The sequence below is a fragment of the Chelonoidis abingdonii genome, chromosome 4, assembly GCF_003597395.2.
Source record: "Chelonoidis abingdonii isolate Lonesome George chromosome 4, CheloAbing_2.0, whole genome shotgun sequence".
NCBI lineage: Eukaryota > Metazoa > Chordata > Testudines > Testudinidae > Chelonoidis > Chelonoidis abingdonii.
Window position 1 is genome coordinate 136,316,108 of NC_133772.1, and position 21,812 is coordinate 136,337,919.

Here is a 21,812-nt window from a genome sequence, read left to right on the forward strand (position 1 = left end):
TTCCACAGGTTGGCTGTGTGTTGTGTGAATAAATACTTCTGTTTCTATACCACCTGTTGGCTTTGTTGCCATTGGATTCCAGTAGCCATGTATTTTAATCTGTTTATAAACTCCCACAAAACTTGCTTAATGCATTCAGATTAATTTCAGTGCTGTCAATTAACTTGCTTTTGTTATTGGCCAATAACTAATAACAAACTATATATATGTGTTGTTTTATTTGTTCAGGATGTTTAAAGGTTAAGTGCCAAACACCAAAATGAGTGTGACTTCGTGGTTCCTGGTGAGCAGCACTGGCATTCGCCACCGGCTCCCTCGAGAGATGATATTTGTTGGCAGAGATGACTGTGAACTAATGCTCCAGGTAAATATATTTTCATAAAAAATGTTCTGATCTTGTAAATATCCCTTGAAGATGTAGTAGATGTCTTGACTGTGATGTTAGGGGCCTAGAAGCTGTTGCAGACCTAAATGTTGCTTTTAAATAAATCCCGTAGTTCATAAGAACTTGATTTGAGGCTAAATTTACCATATCCACAGAGGTTTAATGGACTTGTGAAAGTGACGGTGAGCTTTCTCAAATGGCCCAGTGATTAGTTTGAGAATCAGGGCTTCATTCGCTGTAAGATAACTGACTGGAACAGATTAACAGTGCTACTTCTGAGGGAATTCTGTGCCAAAAAGTTAAAAATTCTGTGCCAAAAATTTAAAAGTGGTGTGCACGATATTTTAAAATTCTGCAAAATTCTGCATGTTTTATTTGTCAACACAATATAATTATGCTATTTTCAATTATTTTGGTCATTTATTTCAAAATACCCATCGGCAAGTATGTCTGTAACAATACAGACAACAAAAAAGAGTCAGGACATTTGTTTTGACAAATAGATTCCTTTCTCGACATATTAGCACATTTATATGCAGAGGGCGATACTAATATTTCCATGTATGTCAAGCACAGAAGACTTCAAGGGTATGTCTACATAGCAAAGGAAAACCCGCAGCTGGCCTGAGCCAGCTGAATGCGCTCAGCCTGTGGGGCTGTTTCATTGCTATGCAGAATTACAGGCTCAAACTAGAACCAAAAGTCTAGGACCCTCCCACCTTGCAGGTCTTAGAACCTGGGCTCCAACTCCAGTCCAGAAGTCTACACAGCAATGACTCAGCCCTGCAGCCCAAGCACCGCGAGTCAGAGTTGGCAGGAACAGGTCAGCCAGAGGTTTTTCTTTGCAGTGAAGACATATCCTTAGGACATCCTTAGGAGTGAATTTAGGCCCTGATCTGGTACAGCACTGAAATATGTACAGTTAGTTCAGCACTTGACTAGCAGCTGGAGGCCAGCACATGTTCGGAGCCACTGGCTGGGGATTCCCTGGCCCTGCCCCTCTCTGGCTCCAGGCGCACTGCGGTAGCAAGCAAGAGGGACAGAGTCTTGCACACATGCCCCCCTGTGTGGTGATTTATGTCTCCCCTGGCTGGTTTCAATTTCCGAACCAAATGCACCCGCTTGGAATGTGTGAATCAGTTATTCTGCTTGGAAAGAGTAAAATCTGCAGGGGACATTAATTCTGCAATTGCGCAGTCTGCAGAATTCCCCCAGGAGTAACCATGTGGCTGCTCATACAGACGCTACACAAAAGAAACACGATTCTGTCCTGTCATGCTGAGTGGTTAGGTTGTTTTTTCTGTAGATTTTATGGCATATACCATCCATTGATGCTTGTGATTTTGGTTTTCGCTAATTTACCATTTAATTACATTGTTAGTGCTTTCAGAGTAAAGATCCAAACCAGGGACTTAAGAGAAACACAAATGTTCAGTTTAGAAACTAACTGATGTGATGGCGTGAACGAGATGGCATCCTTCTGTCCCAAAAAGTTACTGTGTTACTTTTACATAAAGATGCCCCTCGCCTTCCCCTTGGTGGAATAATCCAGTATGTTCGCAGTCTTGGCCTTGATGGTCAGATGTTTCAGCTAAAGAATGCTACATATTGTTGAACATAGAGATGTACAAACTGGAGAAGAACGTTAACCAGGAGCCCTTCGCCTTAGGACTTTGTTGAAATTCAGGACCAATATTCTTGGCTTTGGCCTAGTAGAAACATTAATATTTAGATGCAGAGAGATCTTCATTGAGAGGTTGGTTTTTTTTTTTTTTTAGTTACAAATGAACTGGTCTACAAAGAGGGGAAACGGCTTTGTCTTGCCCTGTCTGAAGCAGAGGTGCCTGTACACAGGGGCGGCTCCAGGCACCAGCACAGCAAGCGCGTGCCGGGGGTGGCCTGCTGGTCGCCGTGAGGGCGGCAGTCAGGCAGCCTTCAGTGCGTTTCTGCGAGAGATCCACCAGTCCTGGCAATTTGGCGACGGGTACGCCGAAGGAGCGGGAATGGCAGATCACCTGTAGAGCCGCCGCCGAATTTGTGGGACCGGCAGACCTCCTGCAGAAACACCGCCGAAGGCTGCCTGACTGCTGTGCTTGGGACTGCAAAAATCATAGCGCCGCCCTTGCCTGTACACTGGTCCCCAGATCACTGGTTGCAGCATTTAGTGGTGATCGGCAGAAAGCTGGCTGGCTGTTGCACAGTGGGGCTCTCGTCCCGGTTCCCACCTGCTGACTAGTGTAAGGACATGTCATAAATGCTTTTCGAATATTGTTTTCTGGCGCAAACAATGTTTGTAGCTGCTGCAGGGACTTTTTGTGATTATGGCTGGGAGGGGAGAGATTGGGTTTCCAATCAGAGGGGAGGCGTTGACAAGCAATCAATCTATTAAGATGTGATCTAGCAATAACAACATTTGAGAAACCTCTACTCAAAAGGAAAACTTGGTGTTTTGGGGGCACTGATTTGCAATGAATGAAATGGCTAGACAGGGTTTTCCAGAGTTTGACACTCTAGCATCATATTGTTTCATTTGTTGGGGTTTCCCTTTATCATGCTTTCTTGGTTTGTCTTCTTATATGTCTACGTTTGGGAGTGGAAAGTAAGACGTGCAGAGGTTTAAAATGTCCTAATATTTTCTGTAGGGCTGTATCTCACTGTTCAAAAATTCTGATTGTTCCAAAGGGCTTGAGTTTTTAAGTGACCAACTTGAGGTCTTTTAAAGGAACTTGATTTCATAGGGTGGGTGCTTGGCACTTTCTGAAAATCAGGTGTCTTTAGTTGGGCACTCAAAAATGGAGACCCCAAATCAGTAGTTACTCTTAAAAATCTTGGTCGCTATTTCTTCCAGCGTTAGCCCATTTCAGAGCTATCAAACTGAACCCTCACTATTCCTCCGGTGCAGCATTTCCGGCTGAGGAGCTGCTCTGTGAGGCTGAGAGTTGATTCAGCACTGTGCTGCTCCTGGTCTAACAGACTCATGCCATCAGCAGCAAAGCCTAGCAACAGGGATCCTTTTAAACTCCAGTCTGGCTCTTTTTGGTAGGTCACAGGTAGGAGGAAATTAAGTAGGTGTCAATAGAAGTTGTGAGGAGGATGTGATTGTGGTTGGGAGTCTGGGAGAGAGAGTGAAGGGAGGCGGGTTTAACTGCTTACCCAGACTGAAAGCTTATTGTGACACATCAAACGTGACCCTTTCTGAGTGTATTTCTTTGCTGTCCTCAGTAATAAGTCTTTTGCTCGCTCAGGGGTGCCCAACCTATGGCCTGTGGGGTCCATACATAGCCCACCAGAGCGTTTCATAAAGCGGCAGGGCTTGGGCTGTCATCCCCAGGCAGAGAATCTGTTTGGCCCACACAAGGTCGTGCTTAGGTTTATGTGGCCCTCCTGTGTAATGAGGTTGGACACCACTGCTTTAAATGATACTTCACTTCTCATTTGGAGCAGCATAGTGGATTATTGTACTAGCTATTCACTTCTAGAGATGTTCTTCAGAGCTGCTTTAGGTTCCAGATGAAATGAGTTTGCAGTAATCTAAGGCAGATTATAGAATTTTCATGTCACATATGTGTTTGCAAAGTTGCATGTGAGCAGATGGAGGTTGGGGTCTAAAAATAGACCTCTTTCTACAAGACCTTTATCACAAAACCACTGTGCAGACTGTCCCGACAGTTTGTCTTCAGAGGGGCCTAAGAAGCAAAGGCATTGCACGGTGCATTGCATAGAGGTGTATTAGCAAACCTCTTCTGTGGGGACCGTACTCCTAGTTTACTGGAACCGGTACATTTGTTCAGAACTTCTGGGTCAGCGTGCTTACTGCAGAGTTATTTTGTTTGGAAGTGTGTTTTCGGGGATCGAGCCATTTGCAGTAAATTATTCCTACTACACATACAGCAGACTGGTATTGTCAGGGGAATGGAATGTATAACCTAATAGGTCTCGAACATTATGATTATTTAGTAGTCGTATTGTGGTAATGACTAGGTCGGGGCCTCATGTGTTGCAAAAGACGGTCTCTGCCCCAGAGAGCGGACTATCCGTTATTCTACTGCTCTAGGAATTACTTTGTGGGCTGGGGTGGGAATAGATTCTTATTTTTAAGTTTTTCTTTAGTTGAGTTGCTTCCAGGTAACAATAGATTCCTAAACAATTAAAATGCTTTACTGTTTTGTTACAGAATTATAAAGAGATGCTATATGCTTTATTTTGACCTGGGTTCACTTATTTCATCCAGTGGGCTGGATCTACTGTTAGCAGTCAACTAGTTGAAGAAGATTGTAGCCTTAAAGCTTGAAACTAAATTGGTTTGCTAGGCAGGAACTTAATCTTTCTGGAAATCTTCTACACCTACTTAGAGGATTAGAAATATTTAAAATACTTCTGCGGTGTTGTCAGGCTTTTTAGTGCAAGTAGTTGTGAGGCATGTTTTGGTTCTGAACGTTAAGTAAAAGGGAAAAACTGGGTTTAACTTGTATTTTGAGGAGCAGCCTGGATTATTATAAATAGGGGCTCAGTTCTGCAATTCTCACGTTGTTTGCTCTTCAAGCAGTCCTCTTGATTCCAATGAGATTATCCAAGGAGTAAGATATTATTCAACATGACTAAAGGTTTCAAAGTCCACCTCTAAATAACATAGTAAAAAATGCCAAGTTTGCATGACCTTTTTTGGGGGGGAAAAATCAATTAAAATTTTTTTCTCATGAAAATGTTTTGGGTTTTGCTCAAAACAATTTTTTTCCCCAGGGGGAATTTGGGGGGAAAACAGCAACTTTTTTCAAACTTTCCTGAAAAATATAATTGGCATTTTTAATCAACTCTGACCACCTTCTTAATCTTTTTTTGTATTTGAGGCTTTAACAAAAATGAAGAGAATTAAGTTTTCATAAACTGAAAATTCTTGCCAATAACCAACCATTAAAAAAAAAAAAAAGCTGGCACTGGGAGCTGTGTGGGGGGACGAGGAAGCTGGAATTGGTTGGGCACCAAGGGGTTGGGGATTAAGAACCAATGTGATGAGGGGAGGGAGAAGAGCAGCCCTGGTAAGGCCCTGGGATGCTGGGGAGAACTGGAACTGGCCAGGGAAAGAGACTGGGAAAAGGAGCCAGGAATGGGGGGAGACCAGGCCAGGAGCCTGGGAGGGTGTGGGTGGTAGATTGAGATTGGCCGAGGAGCCCTCAAAGGGGCACATTAGGAGTTGGAGCCGGGGGGGGGAAGGTTAGGAAAGAGACAAATCACACATGGGGCTGCGAATGGGGAACTGAGGCTGGCTGGGGAAGGAAACTGGGACTGTGTGTGTAATGGTAAATACTCTGCTAAATCAGGTCTGAGGTGTCTAAAACTGAGCACCCAAAATTAGTGGAAACTTGATCTAAATAATTTTGTCTGAGCTCCCTGTCTGTAAAATGGGGATAATACCTTTGCAGGGGTGTTGGGAAGATAAATTAGTTAATGTTTATGAAACACTCAGCTACTAATTCACCAAACTCTTTATAGCAAGACAATCTAAGGGATAAGGAGTTCAGGAGAGCTGGCAGTTTCTCAAAGAGGAAAGACAGAACAGCAAACTGTCCCCATATAAAGAGAAGGAAGAAATAGTAAGGGGCCAATATGGCTCCATCGTGAGCTCTTTAATGACCTGAAAATCAAAAAGTGGAAATATGGACAACTTGCTTGTGTTATTCTTTTGTACTCATGTTTTGCGTGTCGACACAAAATGAGAACTGCTAAGGCACACGATGCATTACACCTAGCAAGGGACGTACAATGCAGTAAGAAGAGGTTCTATAAATATATTAGGAGCAAGATGAAGGATAGGTTAGGTCCTCTACTTAATGGGGAAGGAGAGCGAATAAGGGATTACGTCAATAAAGCTGAGTTGTTTAGTGCCTGTTTTGCTTTAGTCTTCACTAAAAAGATTAATTGTGACCAGATGATTAACACAATTAATATTAACAAGGGGGAAGGAATGGGGAAGAACAGGTTAAAGACTATTTAGATAGGTTAGAAGTATTCAAGTCAGCAGGGTCTGATGAAATATATCCTAGGGTACTTAAGGATAGTGCCCTGCAAATCCGTGGATATCCACAGACTGTTCTTGCAGATTGCAGATCAGATGCTGATACAAATTTTGTATCAAAAGCTCTGCATATATGTGGATATCCGCTTTATATCCATGGACCATTTTTGTGGATCTCTGATCGGATGCAGCAGCACAGCAGTCAAGTGGCCTTCGGCGGCATCCCTGCGGGCGGTCCACTGGGGACACGGATTTGGCGGTGTTTCTGCGGGTGATCTGCCGGTCCCGCGCCTTCGGTGTATCCGCAGCCAAATTGCTGCCGAGGCTGTGGGACCGGCGGACCTTCCCGTAGGCATGCTGCTGAAGGCAGCCTGACTGCCGCCCTCACTGTGATCGGCAGGCTGCCCCCCACGGCTTGCCGGCCCAGTCACATGCTTGCTGTGCTGGTGCCCGGAGCCGCCTCTGAATATAGAGAGGAAACAAAGAGAGGAAACAAAAAGGACCCGCGGAAGTATAGACCAGGCAGTCAGCCTAACTTCAATACCTTGAAAGATACTGAAACAAATTGTTAGGCAATCAGTTTGTAAGCACCTAGATGATAGTAGGTTAAAGAGTAATAGCCAATATGGATTTGTCAAGAACAAATCATGCCAAACAAACTTTATTTCCTTCTTTGACAGGGTTACTGGCCAAGTGGATGGGGGAAGCAATGGATGTTGATTTTTAGTAAGGCCTTTGACACAGTCCCACATGACATTCTCATAAGCAAACTAGGGAAATATGTTCTAGATTAAATTACTCTGAGATGGGCACACAACTGTTTGATAACTGTTCATTGATAGTCTGTCAATGGTTCACTGTCAAGTTGGGAGGTATTATCTGGTGAGGTCCTGCAGGGATCAGTTCCAGTCCAGGTACTATTCAGTATTTTCATTAATGACTTTGATAATGGAATGGAGAGGATTCTTATAAAATTTGCCGATGACACCAAGCTGGGAGGGGTTGTAGGCACTTTGGGGGACAGGATTAGAATTCAAAATGACCTTGACAAATTGGAAAATTAGGCTGAAATTAACAAGATGAAATTCAATAAAGACTAGCGTAAAGTACTTCACTTAGAAATTAAAAATCAAATGCACAGCTCCAAAATGGGGAATAACTGGATAGGCAGAGTACTGCAAAAAAGGCTCTGGAGGTTATAGTAGATCACAAATTCAATATGAACCAACAATATGCTGCAGTTGCAAAAAAAGGCTAATATTCTGGGATATATTAACAAGAATGTCGTATGAAAGATACAGGAGGTAATTGTCCCGCTCCACTCAGCTGGAGTACTGTGTCCAGTTTTGGGTGCCACATTGTAGGAAAAAGGTGAAGAATTGGAGAGCGACCAGAGGAGAGGAACAAAAAATGATAAAATGTTTAGAAAACCTAACCTATAAGAAAGTGTTAAAAAAACAACAACCTGGGCATGTTTAGTCTTGAGAAAAGAAAACTGAGGGGGGACGTGATAAGTCTTCAGATATATTAAGGGCTGTTATGAAGAGGACTGTGATCAGTTGTTCTCCTTGTCCACTGAAGGTGGCACAAGAAGTAATTGGTTTTATCTGCAGCAAGGGAGTTTTAGGTTTAGCCCTTGTCTACACTACAAAATTAAGTTGACCTAAATCCACACTATGTCCCCTTTGTTGGTGATGCACGTCCTCACTAGGAGCGCTTCCATTGACTTAACTTTGTGGGACACTGACAGCTGGAGTCCACCCCCCCTCGGACAGTGGGGCTCCGGCTGTCATTCGCACACGGGGCTAACAGCCAACAGGTGATGTAAATAATGCAGTTTCTACACAGACACTCCAGCGACCTAACTGCATCGACCTACGTACTATGCCTCTTGCAGAGGTGGAGTTGTTCGGTTGGTGTAGTGGGCAGCTTACATCGGTGGGAGCAAGACTGTAGTATAGACACTGACCGAGTTAGACCAGGCCTAAGGTATTAGGAAAATCGTTCTAACTCTAAGGATAGTTAAGCACTGGACAGTGGCGTGGCTACAGTGGTGCAAGTGTTGCAGTACCAGGGTCCCATGAGGAATGGGGCTTAATCATCCCTGAAGCTGAGCTGGACCACCATGGACCACCACAGGGCAATGGGTGAGGCTGGAATGGGTGGTCTCTTTGGCTGGGGTAACCCTGGGCATGAATAACTGACAAAGACACATGGAGAACGCATGGGGGGGTGGGGTGTCAAAGTGCCTGGGGATGTGCAGGGACAGGGGTTGCCTGAAGATGGGAGATAGCACACAAGGTAAAAGCCACTTTGTATGGGGTGGGAAAGTTTTGGGGGAAGGGGACTACGGGATTGGAAGAAGGGAGCTGGAGGGCCTAGATCAGAGCTGGGGGGATGGGAGAAAGGAAAATGGAGCAGAACTGGGTGGAGCTGGGGTGCTTGATTACAGCTTTTGAGGATGAGGGAAGAGGGTTGGTGTGCAGCTCGGTGGGTCTGGCTCACAGTTGGGGAGCTGCAGGGTGTGGGAGGCTGGGGTTGGAGCAGAGGTGGAGGGGAATGAGTGGAGAAGCTAAGGGAGGGCTTGTGGGGGCCTGAAATGGGGCTGGGAGGGGGATCAGGAAAGTTGGAGGGGTAGAAGGGGAACTAAAAGGGCCTGGAGAGGTGATTGGACTGGGGTTGGGAGAGCTGAGGGTCTATAGGGAGGGAGCTGTGAGGGAGCTGGAGGGAACCTAGGCAGGAGCTGTGGGATGGGAAAGCTGGATTGGGGCTTTGCAGAACTAGGCAGGAGCAAGTGGATGAGGGGAGGGAGGCTGTATTGGGGTGGATTTCAGAATTGGGAAAGGGGCCCCTAATTTATTCTTGTCCAGGGGTCTTCTGGGGCCTTGTTAGGCCATTGGCTCTGAAATAGGGTTACCAAGGGAGGTTGTGGAATCCCCGTCATTGGAGGTTTTTAAGAACAGGTTAGTCAGTCACCTGTCAGGCGTGATCCGGGTTTATTTGGTCCTGCCTGAGTGCAGGGCGCTGGGCTTGATAACCTATTGAGATCCCTTTTAGCCCTGCATTTCTGTGATTCTGTAGTGACGAGCACCACTGAAAAGTCTATAAGGAAATTAATAATTTTGTCCTCAGAGCAGGGGTTGAACAATGTGCAGTAAATAAGGAACCGCATATAGAACAATGAGGAGAAAACAAAATATTGAAGAGCTGCTCATTCAGTGAGCTCTGTCTGCTCTGTGCGCTGAGTGAAATGGGGACCTGGTGGGGAAAATACTGCATGGTTATGTAATTAAATACTGTTTCATAATGCATAGGTCCAACGTGTCTGAATTAAGATTGCACAGGCAACTTTACTTCTGATGTTTCCTAACTTGTGAGAGTTTGAATTTGCAGCCTTAATGATGTTTTTACCATGGTTTTTTGGTCTCATATGTATAGCGTATAGTAAACCATACAGATCTGTGGCTTCGAGGAGATTTGACATGAACTTTTTAATCTACTTGGCTACATTTTCACTCTAGCTTATGCTCATTGGGTGAATTCATCTTGTGCTGTAGCATGCTTCCAGAATACCCAGGCTCAGGAGACTCTCTATGGGTTCTGCAGAGCAAGCTTCACTGGGTCTAATGCCCCTCTGTCCCTCTTGTGGAGGCATTGGTGCCGGCATTGTCGGGGGTGGAAGTAGGGCCGCCGAGAACGAGTTTGGGCCCTGGTGAAAAAAAGTTTTTGGGCCCCCCAGCAAGGGTGGACTGGCTAAGCAGGGCCGACGAAGCCCAGCCCTGGGCCCCCTTCTGGACCGCCAGGCCCCGGTAATTTGTTCTGGCTTCCCCCCACCCGCCTCGGCCCTGGGTGGAAGCAGGACAGGTCAGGGCAATCCTGTGCTCCAGCTTTATGGGGTCCATAGGGACTGAACCAGCCCTTCATTACAGGAGGCAGAAGCTGCCTCCTCTCTGCCCTGGGACTGACTTTAGCACCAGTGCTGGAAGGGCAGGTCTCACCCCAGGTCTCAGATTATCCTAAACTATTTATTTGTTCATTAAGTGGCCTAGGCGCTTCACAGACATGTCTGAAGTAGGGCTGTCGATTAATTGCAGTAACACGATTAACTGCACTGTTAAACAATAGAATGCTAATTGAAATTTATTCAACATTTTTGTATGTTTATCTATGTTTTCAAATATATTGATTCCTAGTGCAACACAGAACACAAAGTGTACGGTGCTCACTTTATATGATTATTTTTATTACAAATATTTGCACTGTAAATATAATAAAAGAAATAGTATTTTTCAGTTCAACTCATGAGTATTGTAGTGCAATTTCTTAACAAATGTAGATTTTTTTTGTTACGTAACTGCACTCAAAAACAAAACAGTGTAAAATTTTAGAGCCTGTAAGTCCACGCAGTCCTGCTTCTTGTTCAGCCAATTGTTAAGACAAACAGGTTTATTTACATTACGGGAGATACTGCTGCCTGCTTCTTATTTAGAATGTCACCTGAAAGTGAGAACAGACATTCGCATGGCACTTTTGTAGCTGGCGTTGCAAGGTATTTACATGCAAGATATGCTCAACATTCATATGCCCCTTCATGCTTCAGCCACCATTCTAGAGGACATGCTTCCATGCTAATGATGCTCGTTTAAAAAATAATGGTTAATTAAATTTGTTAAAATTCTCCCCCAAGGAGCTCAATATGTTTGCTACTCTGTTTTATCCACATTCTGCCATATGTTTCATGTTATAGCAGTCTCGGATGATGACCAAGCACATGTTTGTTTAAGAACACTTTCACTGCAGATTTGACAAAACATAAAGAAGGTAACCATGTGAGATTTCTAAAGATAGCTACAGCACTGGACCCAAGGATTAAGAATCTGAAGTGCCGTCCAAAATCTGAGAGGGACCAGGTGTGGAGCATGCTTTCAGAAGTCCTAAAAGAGCAACACTCAGATGCAGAAACTACAGAACCCGAACCATCAAAAAAGAAAAGCAACTTTCTGCTGGTGGCATCTGACTCGGATGATGATGGTGAACATGTGTCAGGCCTCTCAGCTTTTGATCATTATTGAGCAGAGCCTGTCATCAGCATAGACACATGTCCTCAGGAATGGTGGTTGAAGCATGAAAGGACATATGAATCTTAAGTGCATCTAGCATGTAAATATCTTGTGATGCTAGCTACAACAGTGCCCATGAATGCCTGTTCTCACTTTCAGATGACATTGTAAACAAGAAGTGGGCAGCTTTATCGCCTGAAAATTTTAACCAAACTTGTTTGTCCGAGCGATTGGCTGAAGTAGGAATGGGTGGACTTGTAGGCTCTAAAACTTTACATTTGTTTTATTTTTGAATGCAGTTTTTTTTTGTACGTAATTCTACATTTGTAAACTCAACTTTCATGATAAAGAGATTGTCCTACAGTATTTGTATTAGGTGAGTTGAAAAATACTATTTCTTTCATTTTTTACAGTGCAAATATTTGTTCTAAATATAAAGTGAGCACTGTACACTTTGTATTCTGTGTTATAATTGAAATCAATATATTTAAAAGTGTAGAAAACATCAAAAATATTTAAATGGCATTCTGTTGTTTAACAGCGCAATTAATGGAGATTAATTTTTTTAATTGCGTGACACCCCTAGTCTGAAGACAAAGGTCTCTGCTCTGAGGTGCCTACAACCTTACAGACCACATATAAATGGGGGCTGTTCTCTAACAGCAAGCAAGTGAAAGAGCCGGGAGGTTAGCACATGTCATCCTAGTTTCATGATGTCTGACTATAGCCTTGCTGTTTTGGTTCTGTGTTTTCCTGTGTCTGTTTTGCTAATACTTAGTGGAGGGTGGGTTAAGGCTTATCCAACTCACCCAAGAAGCAGGTCTTGAGGGGACTGGCGGCATGGTAGACCCTGTGGGGAAAGGCCGGAGGTAGTTCCTGTGCAGCAAGCAATCAGGAGGGAGGAACAGGGGTGAGTAGTGTGATCTCAGGCAGCTTGAGCAGACGAATGGTAGTGAGGGCTTAAGCAAAAGAAGAGTAGGAGCTAAGCTGAGCAGAGCTTTGAAGACTGTAACTTGAGCTGGAATTGAAGGACACGAGGCAAAGGGGACCAGAAGTGGGTTGGATGTGACTGGACTATTTGTATGTGTGTTTGGGGGAAGGGGCATTAGCCTGTCATCGCTCCTAGTAAACGTGCAAGCCAGACTTTTGTGGCAGACTTCTGGACAGCTTGCAGAATGGCACAAAGAGTCAGGGAAGCCAGGGAGGAGGAAGCTGCAGTAGCTGGGTCGAGAGATGGTTAACAATGAGTTATAGACATGTTATTTCAAACTGGGTGAGAAAATTCAACGTATGTTCTAGTTAAGACTTATACTCCTGGAAGAGTCTAGATCCTGACCTGCTGAATTACGGGTTTGTTTCCTTCCCCTGTCTAGAATCTTACCTTGGAGATCCTGACAAGTGGTGAGAGCGCCACAGATATTGAACCACAAAAGTGCTAGTCAGCCGCAAATCAAGTCTATTTCAAAATAATGGATTAAATAGTTTCCAGCACTGCACCCACCTCTGAATCCCCTGGCCTGCTGCTGGGAGTTTGCAGTTTTATTTTCTGGGGTGGTGTGTGTTTAAATATTTTTCCGCTCCTGGTTGCCACACTAGGGCCCCAGTTCTGCATTGGAATCTGTTTGTGTCCACCATCTTGGTTGTGATGAGACTAAAACAGTGGTTCCCAAACTGGGGGTTGTGAACCCCTGGGGGTTCACAAAGTGTTACAGGGGGTTCTTGGGGAAAAAAAAATCCCTAATGGCGGACAGAACTGTCCCTAGGGACCCTGGGCAACACAGGGACAGCAGCCCGGAGCCCCAGGACTTCCAAGAGCTAAGCAGATCAAAGGAAGCATATCTATCACACTGAGGAGATTTAAACTTCAAAACCTTATAAGAAATGGAAAGGGAGGTGGCTATTCTTTGTTGTTTTTAAAATAAATAGTTAGTGTTGTTTTTAAAATTATTACGAAGAACAAGTTTAAGCTTTGTTGTAATGTGCGTTGTTTGCCTGGACTGCTCAAGACCTGAATGCTTGTGTAGGAGGAACTCTTTGAGTTGGCTTCTTAAAATACCTTCATGCTGTTTCACATCTGATACTCCTTGATGAAACATAGGAGCCTTGTCTTATAACAGGCTTATTCAAAGTGATGCAAATACAAAAGTGAGATCTTGGAAGCATGTTGCCGTTTTCATAATGTAATAAAAATATTGTAATGATGAATAATAATTCATGATAAACAGTGTGTAATAAGCATGTCATAAAAACACATTTTATATTTCCAAGTTTACTACTTTTATAACTTATGCTCAGGTAAAGGAGAAAATCCCTGGAAATATGAACTTTTAGGAGGGGATTTGTGAGACTTGACATTTTAGTGAAAGGGGTTCACAGGTTAAGTTTGGGAACCACTGGACTAAAAGCATCACCTCAGTTGCTTGAGGCCTGGCTCTGTTCCTGGGACTGTAATAGGCTCATATACCCTGTGGATTGGGCACAAAATGGAGATGCATAGCACTCACCGACCAGTGGGCTACTCTGGCACAAACCCCTGCGCTTATGCAGAGTCCCATTTAAGACAAGGCATGCCCTACTTTGACGTGTGTCCATTGTAACAGATCTGTTGCAGGGCTTAACTGATTGTACTAGAGAAATACTGAGATGGACTGTACACAAAATGCTGTCAAATGCACAAAGTAGACAAATCCAGCTGGGTAATCTCTCTTGGTGATGTGAATTTTGGGTGTTACTTGTAAAAATAATAAGTGAGCAAATTTCAAATCAGAGTATGCAGTTTTTAAATTGCTCCAGTGGTCCAGTTTAAAAGGCTGGCACCAAGAGGTTTAAATTTCCTTACTGGGACAGTCGCTGTTTTGTACTGTGGCTAGCTCTGAGCATTTCCCAGAGTGCTAGTAACAACTGTTACTGACAGAAGTGTAACCTGCTCTGCATGGAAAGTATTTGACTTAGATAACTGCAGCGTTCTGGCTGCAACCTGCAACAAACATTCATTCTAAGTGCCAGTGACACACATCAGACTATCCTTAACATACACAATGGCAGTTGCTGTATTCTGTATTTATTTGATCTCAGAGGCTCTTAGGAAATTGCGGACTGTACTTTTGTTGTGGAAGCAGCAACTTTCTGCATTCATGGCAGCTTTTTCACAATGTCACTCGCAAATTTGGCCTCTGTCATGATGTGGGGGCAGCTGGGCTGAATTTCAGGGAGTCATGCAAGGGCACCATTTAGATAGGGTAGGCCAGGGAGCTGACCCTCCTGTGCTTAGCCTACACACAACTCAAATTGGGCTGTTCTTGTCAGAGGGAGGCTGTTTGTGGTCCCATCCTTGGGGGCGGGGAGCTGAGGTGCATGGAACCAGTTGTGGAGAGGCTGGCTCCTGCTGCTGACAGCAGCATCCAAGGGCTGGCGGTGCTGAAATGAGCCTCTGGAAGCCAGGCCCAGCAGGGAATTGCAGCATGGAGGAGGTGGGGTATGGGGAGGGGGAGCCTGTGCTGCCACTGGGATGGGGGGCCTGGTCCCTGCATTCCTGTGCACTCAGGGCTATGATTGCAACTGGGCGAGGGGTGGGGGGAGGGGGCAGGGCTGGATGTGGTGCAGAGAGGGAAGACCCTTCATTCCTTTCCCCCAACACACGGTGCCCACAGTTGGGGACTTGTTCACTGCAGTGTGTGCCCGCACTGGGCCTAAGTGGCCCCTGGACCGCCCACTGTAAGCTGCCTCCGTCACTGCAACCTGAAATGGTGCCCCTACCTCAATGCCACTTAAATTTGACCCAGACGAAACTTCCTTTGACAAAACCGTAGCTTTAACACACTGTGGCCACAACCTTTGAGCCTAAAACCACAACTTTCTGACAGCCTTACTTATCTCCCGTACCATAATCCCTCCTGGCATTGAGTTTCAGATCCAAAGGTCGAGTTGCAAATCTTGATCCTGTGCATAAAGCTGAAGCGGAAGAGTTTTGCCTATGGGTCTTGTGCCGAGCCTAGGGAGAAACAGAATCTGGATCTACGTAGGGACCCAGGGTCTGACTGCTACTAAACCGTATGGGGAAATATAAGGGACGGCTTGATTCTCCCCTGTCTCTATCCTCAGGCAGGTTTCTGATTCTGTGGATCTCACTTTGAATCTGTCAGTGGCCCATCGTTTTTGTTCCTCTCTCCTCCCTGCATCATTCCTGGAGCCCTCCCTGCTCTCTATCCATAGAGCAATGGAGACCTGTCACACACTATCTGTTCTCTGCAGTATGGGATCTCCCTCCATGGGGACTCCGCTACTTTGGATTCCTGCAGTGCAGAGCCACATTTTTAAGCTGCTTATAGCTCTAACCCAGCGGTCTCAGGATTTGAGGCTATGTGACTAATGTGATGAGCGTGTTTTCAAGGACCATAGACATACCACTTGGCTGCGTGGGTAGTCGCAGTAAATGAAAGGGCTGATGCAGGGTGCTGGTGGAGGTTTTGAGATTGGCACACAAAGATTTAGGTAGGTGTGTTTGGAAATATGCCCCCATCTAATGTAGTCTTTACAGGGTTATCAAAGTGTACAGTACCTCTCCCTTTGAATAACTTTGTTAATTTGAGGTAAATGGTAAGTTTTAGGTATTTTAAACATGGTGTATTATAGACTGTGTTGGAGAAACAAAGCAGCATAATGTTATTAAGAAGTGATTATATTTATGGAAAAGAAATACTGTGTAAGTCGATATTGTATTGTTCCATGTTACCCTTCAGAAAATATGGTAAATGCTGTTACTGAGTGTTCAGGAAAAGCACACTTCTTGTCAACAAGATAAGTTATTTGAACTGATAGTAGGCTCTGTACTAGAACTGGAGAAACTTTGAGTTTCTCCTTCTGCCCCAGGGTGGATTTGATTTAAATCACTAGTCAGGAGGACTTGATTTAATCATGGATTTCTACATAAAAGTGCATTCTTGTTGGTTGTTATAACCTTAATACATATTCTTCACAACTCAGAGATAGATGTTTCCTTTTTCGAAGGTATACGCTATACATTTTTAAACAGTGATTTATTTTGAAAACTTTTTCAGATTTGTTTTATAGCTATATAAAAAAATGAATGATTGTTTGGTTATTTCATCTACCAAAGGTAATTGAAGCAGATATTTCTGAAGTCATTGGGAAGTGAACTATCTCCAGTTCAACAGGTTAATCATTAATATTTGGAAGATTTTCTTGCCATGCTGTATTAGGAGGAGAACATCACCAGACAGACATTTAAATTGTTTTTATTTAACTAAAACAATGTTAAGTATTCTGGATTTTTTTTCTTCATCAGCAAACATATAATATTTTAACAAAACAAGTTCATGTCCCTGGCTTCTCATATTTATCTCCAGTCTTCTTCTCCTTGTCCAGATCTATTCCACCCCCAACAAGCTTCTATTCACTGAACTTTTTGAAACTTTGCACTTTTAGATTGAGATAAGGGATTAACTCTGTGTATACAAATTTGCAGAGAGACAATAGAGTTGAGGTCTGTTATGTCACCTCTATATATTATTTATTTAAAACATTTTTGCTGTTAGCAAGCATGTTACCTCTGGAGACACAAATCCACAGTTCGAGAACTGCTGCAAAACTAAGCATCTCTGATGGTATCTTCTAGACTGAGTACTAAATTCCATTGGGTAGATAGAAAGATTAACCTAAATAATCTATGCAGAAGCCCCTGGAACCCCGTAAGACTGGGTCCCTAAGCCATGAACTATTGGAACTCATTTACAAAACTTTTCTTAAACATTACATGAATACGTTGTCTCATACTATAGAATTAGAATGTATCTTAATTAGAATGATCTTTAGATAAGTTTTTTTCCTCAAAAAGCATTTTATCACCAAAAATCTGATTTTAAATACAAAACAATCCAATTTTTTTCATTATTATTTTTAAATCGATTTTTATCCACCATGTTCTGCCCCCTCCCCGTCTCCTGAGGTGTAACCCTCTGTCTGGCTGTTTCCAGCTTTAGGCTTCCGTTCAAACAGTTGTTCCTCCACCCCTTCATTTGAGAAGATGAAACCCCGTTTTTGGTGTATCCAAGTGAAATAGAAGTGATACTTGTATTAGTGTTGGAATGCTTCAGTGCCCTGTTTATCTCTGACTTTGCTCTTCCTGAGAAATACTTACAGCTGTCAGTTTGTTTCACTTTTTTTTGCTTTATAAAGATTGTTTTAGACAAGCTGTTGTGAATTTTTTTAAAAGAAGCGCATGAGAAATTCAGATAGCAGTGTTTTCATTTTGACGTGTCTCCCTCCACCCCACATGTTACATAAAGCACTGTTGTGTTTTTGCAATGGAGGATGCAATTCTCACTCTATCACCTTCATCAGCCTGGTTGAGTCAAAATGCTTAATACTCTGATGGTTCCTAAAATTCTAATATAAATGAGGCTGTTCATACTCTGGGTGACTTTATCCACCAGGGGCCTGACCAACTCCCAAGGAGGTTGGTGAGAAGACTCCGACTTCAGTAGGAGTTGGATCAGGCTCTAGTCTAACAATCTTGAAGCTGATCAAAGTCCCTTTTGTTCCTGAGTAGGATTTGAAGCATTCTACTCGAAACTGGAAGAACAAAGGTTGATCAGTCTCTAGCCCTTGAGGATACTGTTACACTGAAAGTGAGAGCTATTTTTCTTAAACTTAAGGGATGTCAACATTGACCACTTCTGCTCCCAAATAAGAGTGAGCATGGGCAGATTTGCATGGAAATAACTAAAGGTGTGAATTACAACTCATTTTAGTTATTTTGCTTCTGGTTTCCATGTAGACAAGCCCTCAGGAGCTCTTGTTGCTGATTCTTATGGTGTGCATTTGTTGACACAACTGAAAGCAATAAAATCCCCTTTTCTGCAGGAGAGCACAGCATTTCACATCAGTGTTAGTTGTAGAACGGTTAGAATATGAACTTTTTTTAAAGAGATGCTGCCAAGTAGTTTCAAGACCATGGGCCAGATTCTTCACCCTATTTCTGGTCCTTTTGCATCACCAGTGTGGTACAGGAAGAAGCAATTTGGTTACAGCTGAAAATTCTTCCATGGAGAAGACTTATTGGTTCTGAGTCAGCTCCTACACCAACCTACCCCCTCTTGGTGTAGGAGTTGTAATGGGAGTGGAGCAGATCTCTGCTCCCCTATGGCAATTCTCAGCTAGCACATGGGCCCTAGGGGACTGTATCCAGCTGTCATAAGTTCCAGTAGCACCAAGTCTACTCTAATGTACATCAAGGCCATAGCCAGGGAAGCTTGAGAATCAGGGAAACATAACCAGTCCCCTGATGTCCACACTTCCTGTGTCCCCTTTCTACACGGACTGTTATCTTGGTGCAAGAGAGAATCAGGACCTCTATAACCTGGTGCAACAGAGAGTCTGTCTTGCATAAATCTTTTTTTTTGTGTGTGTGGGGGGGGGGGGGGGGGCGTGAATCATCACATGTTTGCTGGGTTAATTTCTGTGTGGCACACCGTAAGTGCCAGCTGGCTCTACCATAAATGTTTATTAACAAACATTGTGCCCAGAACTCTCCATTTCTGCAGACACCACTGATGACTGTAATGCCCCAAGCATCAGCTAGCCCAGGAACCAGGGAGTCCCTGGTCATGTTAGCTGCTGGGTCATCCAGCCAGAACATCGCTGATCTGCTTCTGTGTCCCGTGGCTGGTACGAGACCTTTCAGTATGAATGGTCCATCCAAGAACCTGTATCAAAGGGGCTCTTCTAGAGTGAGGCAATATCTCAGAACAGTAGTAAAGCTTTTACCTATGTCTTGATTTTGGCCCATCATTCTCCTTCCTGGTCCAGTTCTGCACGGTGCTGAGCACCCACGGCTTCCATCGATGGCAGCGGGTTTGTCTTGACTAGGATTCAAGAGTGTGTTGCTGTTAGAAGATGAGTTAATGTCCTAAAATTCCAGTCTAGCCAAGTCAGTGTAGATTTTTAACAAAGTGCTAAGAAGATTGAGTTGCCACTAGACTTCAACTGGACCAGTTTAGCACCTGCTTCCCTGACTTGCCACACAAGAATAGGAGGACCTGTTGGCCAATGCCTTCCAACGGCAACAAATCTTTAAATCCCAGTGGAGGCAATCTAATGGGTAGAGAGCACTCGGTATTTTGAAGGGCAGGTTCTTTGGTCGTCTCCCATTATGATAGCGGTATATCCTGCTTGCTCCGTTGGGCCATCTTTTGGCATTGTGAAACCACATAAGAGATTGTATTATCCATGAGGGCAGGGCAGGGCAGCTTGAGTGGCAGCTTGTGGAGGGGGATGAAGTCTGTATCAAAGGCATTCATGGTCCTGAGGCATGTGTAACCCTCTCAGGTGGTCCCTTGTTTTAGGCCCAAAGTTGCCCACATTCCATACACGTTTGGCGGGACTCTCTTCTGTCATTGCAAGTTATTTGCATCAGAGGTAGAGAGCCATGAAACCGAGGTTACAGAAAGAATTACAATAAAGGGATGAAGCCCGCAACCTCTTTGAGGCAGGGACCATTTTGTTGTTCTGTTTGTACAGCACCCAGCAAGATGGAGTCCTAGCCCATGACTGAAGCTCCTAGGTGCTACTGCAATACAAATAAAAAATAAAAATGAACATATTTCACTTCCTGTGTGAGTAGCCCTGTGTGTCCATGTCTGTGTCCGTCCCTCTCTCATCTCAGGTCTTCGTCACACACTACGTGGTCCAATGGCTAGGGCAAAAGCCTAAGACTTGAGAGTGGGGTTCAATTCCCTGCTTTGCCACAGACTTCCTGTATGACCCTGAGCAACTCACTTAGCCTCTCTGCGCCTCATCTGTACAATGAGGATAATAGCGCAGCCCTCCCTTAGAGGTGTTGTGAGGATTAATATGTTAATGGTTGTGAAGTACTTTGAGATAGTGATGGAAAAGGCACTATATGAGAGCTAGAAGATGGCGGTGTTAGTAGTGCCTTGCCATACATACATTGGAGTCTTGTGGGCACTCTTGACTGTTACTTCTTTGTGTGCAATATCAGTTGTCCGGAAGACATTTTCATATCATGGAAACTGTTGTACAGCTTTAACTATCATGGAAACTTCCTGGCTTGACTGCCTAGAGTAATGATTCCTATTGGATGGCATGGCAGTTAAAATTGCCTCAGCAGTAAGGATCATTTTTCATTTGAAACTGACTGTATTTACATTCAGTGGTGACCCACTTTACTTAGAGGTTTTTGTTTTTTTTTCATGAGATATCACAATATTAGTGATGCACCCAGAGGCAAACCTGTTTTTTTTTTTTTTTCTTTTCATATCTAAGCAATAACTTCCACTTTCTGCAGTAGGTTGCAAATGATGTAGGCTGTCTCATGTTATATAAATATAACCTCCAAATTGAATATATGTTTGTTTCCAATCATCCAGTTGGGGTCATTCTGCAGGACGCATTTCCATGGTTGAAACTTAGTCTGGAAAAAAGAAGAAAAAGCTGAGGATTTATCTGCTGCTAGGAACATTGTCAACATGTTTGACATCAGCAAGGGAGAAAAAATTCTAGGAAACTGTTACAATATGTATCACAAAAAAGCCATTCTTTTGTTTTAATTCTTGAGTTCTCATGAAACAGTGCTGGCCTCTCTTTGCTTAAAAGCAGGTTGGTAGAGCCATTTTTAGAATAGTATTGTGGAAGCCAGCGTGTCTATACTTGGAGAAGGGGAGCAACTCCTCTCTTCCGACAGCTGATTGATAGATCTTCAGTAAAAGTGTGGCTTTGCCTCCTTACTTTGCTGGTTTGCTCATTTTTGCAGATACCCAGAGATACTACAGAGATTTATATTGATGTGCTGTTCATTGACTGGTCTAGTTTTTCCAGTTAGAATTCAGGTCATATTGGGAAATTGAAAATAATCCTAAATATAGAGCGGAGAGTTTCTGTGACCTCATTTAAATTTTTGAAAACTATAAAGATCATGTAAAAAATTGAACACAGACACAGTTTATTTTACCTGTAGTTAATTCATGCATTTTGAAGATTAAATGTACTGAGTGCAAGTAACATTATGTGAAGTCCAGTGGGACTGTTTGTTTGAGTAAAGTTACCCATGTGTAAGTATTTCCAGAACAGAATTCTTACATAATAGAGTAATTAATAATATGTAATTTTCCACTCACCCCCATACCAGGTGAGCCTAATGTCACCATTTTTTTTTTTTTTATTATTAAGATAACCTCTTGTGTCTGGCCAGTCTCAAATTCATTATGTCTTTGTTCCCAGTCCCGCAGTGTGGATAAGCAGCATGCTGTAATCAACTATGACAAGGACAAAGATGAGCACAGGGTGAAGGATCTTGGGAGCTTAAATGGGGTAAGTT

The 21,812-nt window shown here is 43.5% G+C and overlaps 1 protein-coding gene across 2 annotated transcripts in view; it reads left to right on the forward strand.

Annotated features, from left to right (window-relative positions):
• CEP170B (centrosomal protein 170B) overlaps positions 1-21,812 on the forward strand; it is an 87,261-nt gene that overhangs the window by 3,775 nt on the left and 61,674 nt on the right. For both annotated transcript variants that reach the window (XM_032768807.1, XM_032768808.1), the window contains exons 2-3: positions 229-364; positions 21,716-21,805. In XM_032768807.1, the coding sequence (XP_032624698.1) occupies positions 260-364; positions 21,716-21,805 (195 nt within the window). In that variant the 5' untranslated portion in view covers positions 229-259. The remainder of the gene's footprint in view (positions 1-228; positions 365-21,715; positions 21,806-21,812) is intronic.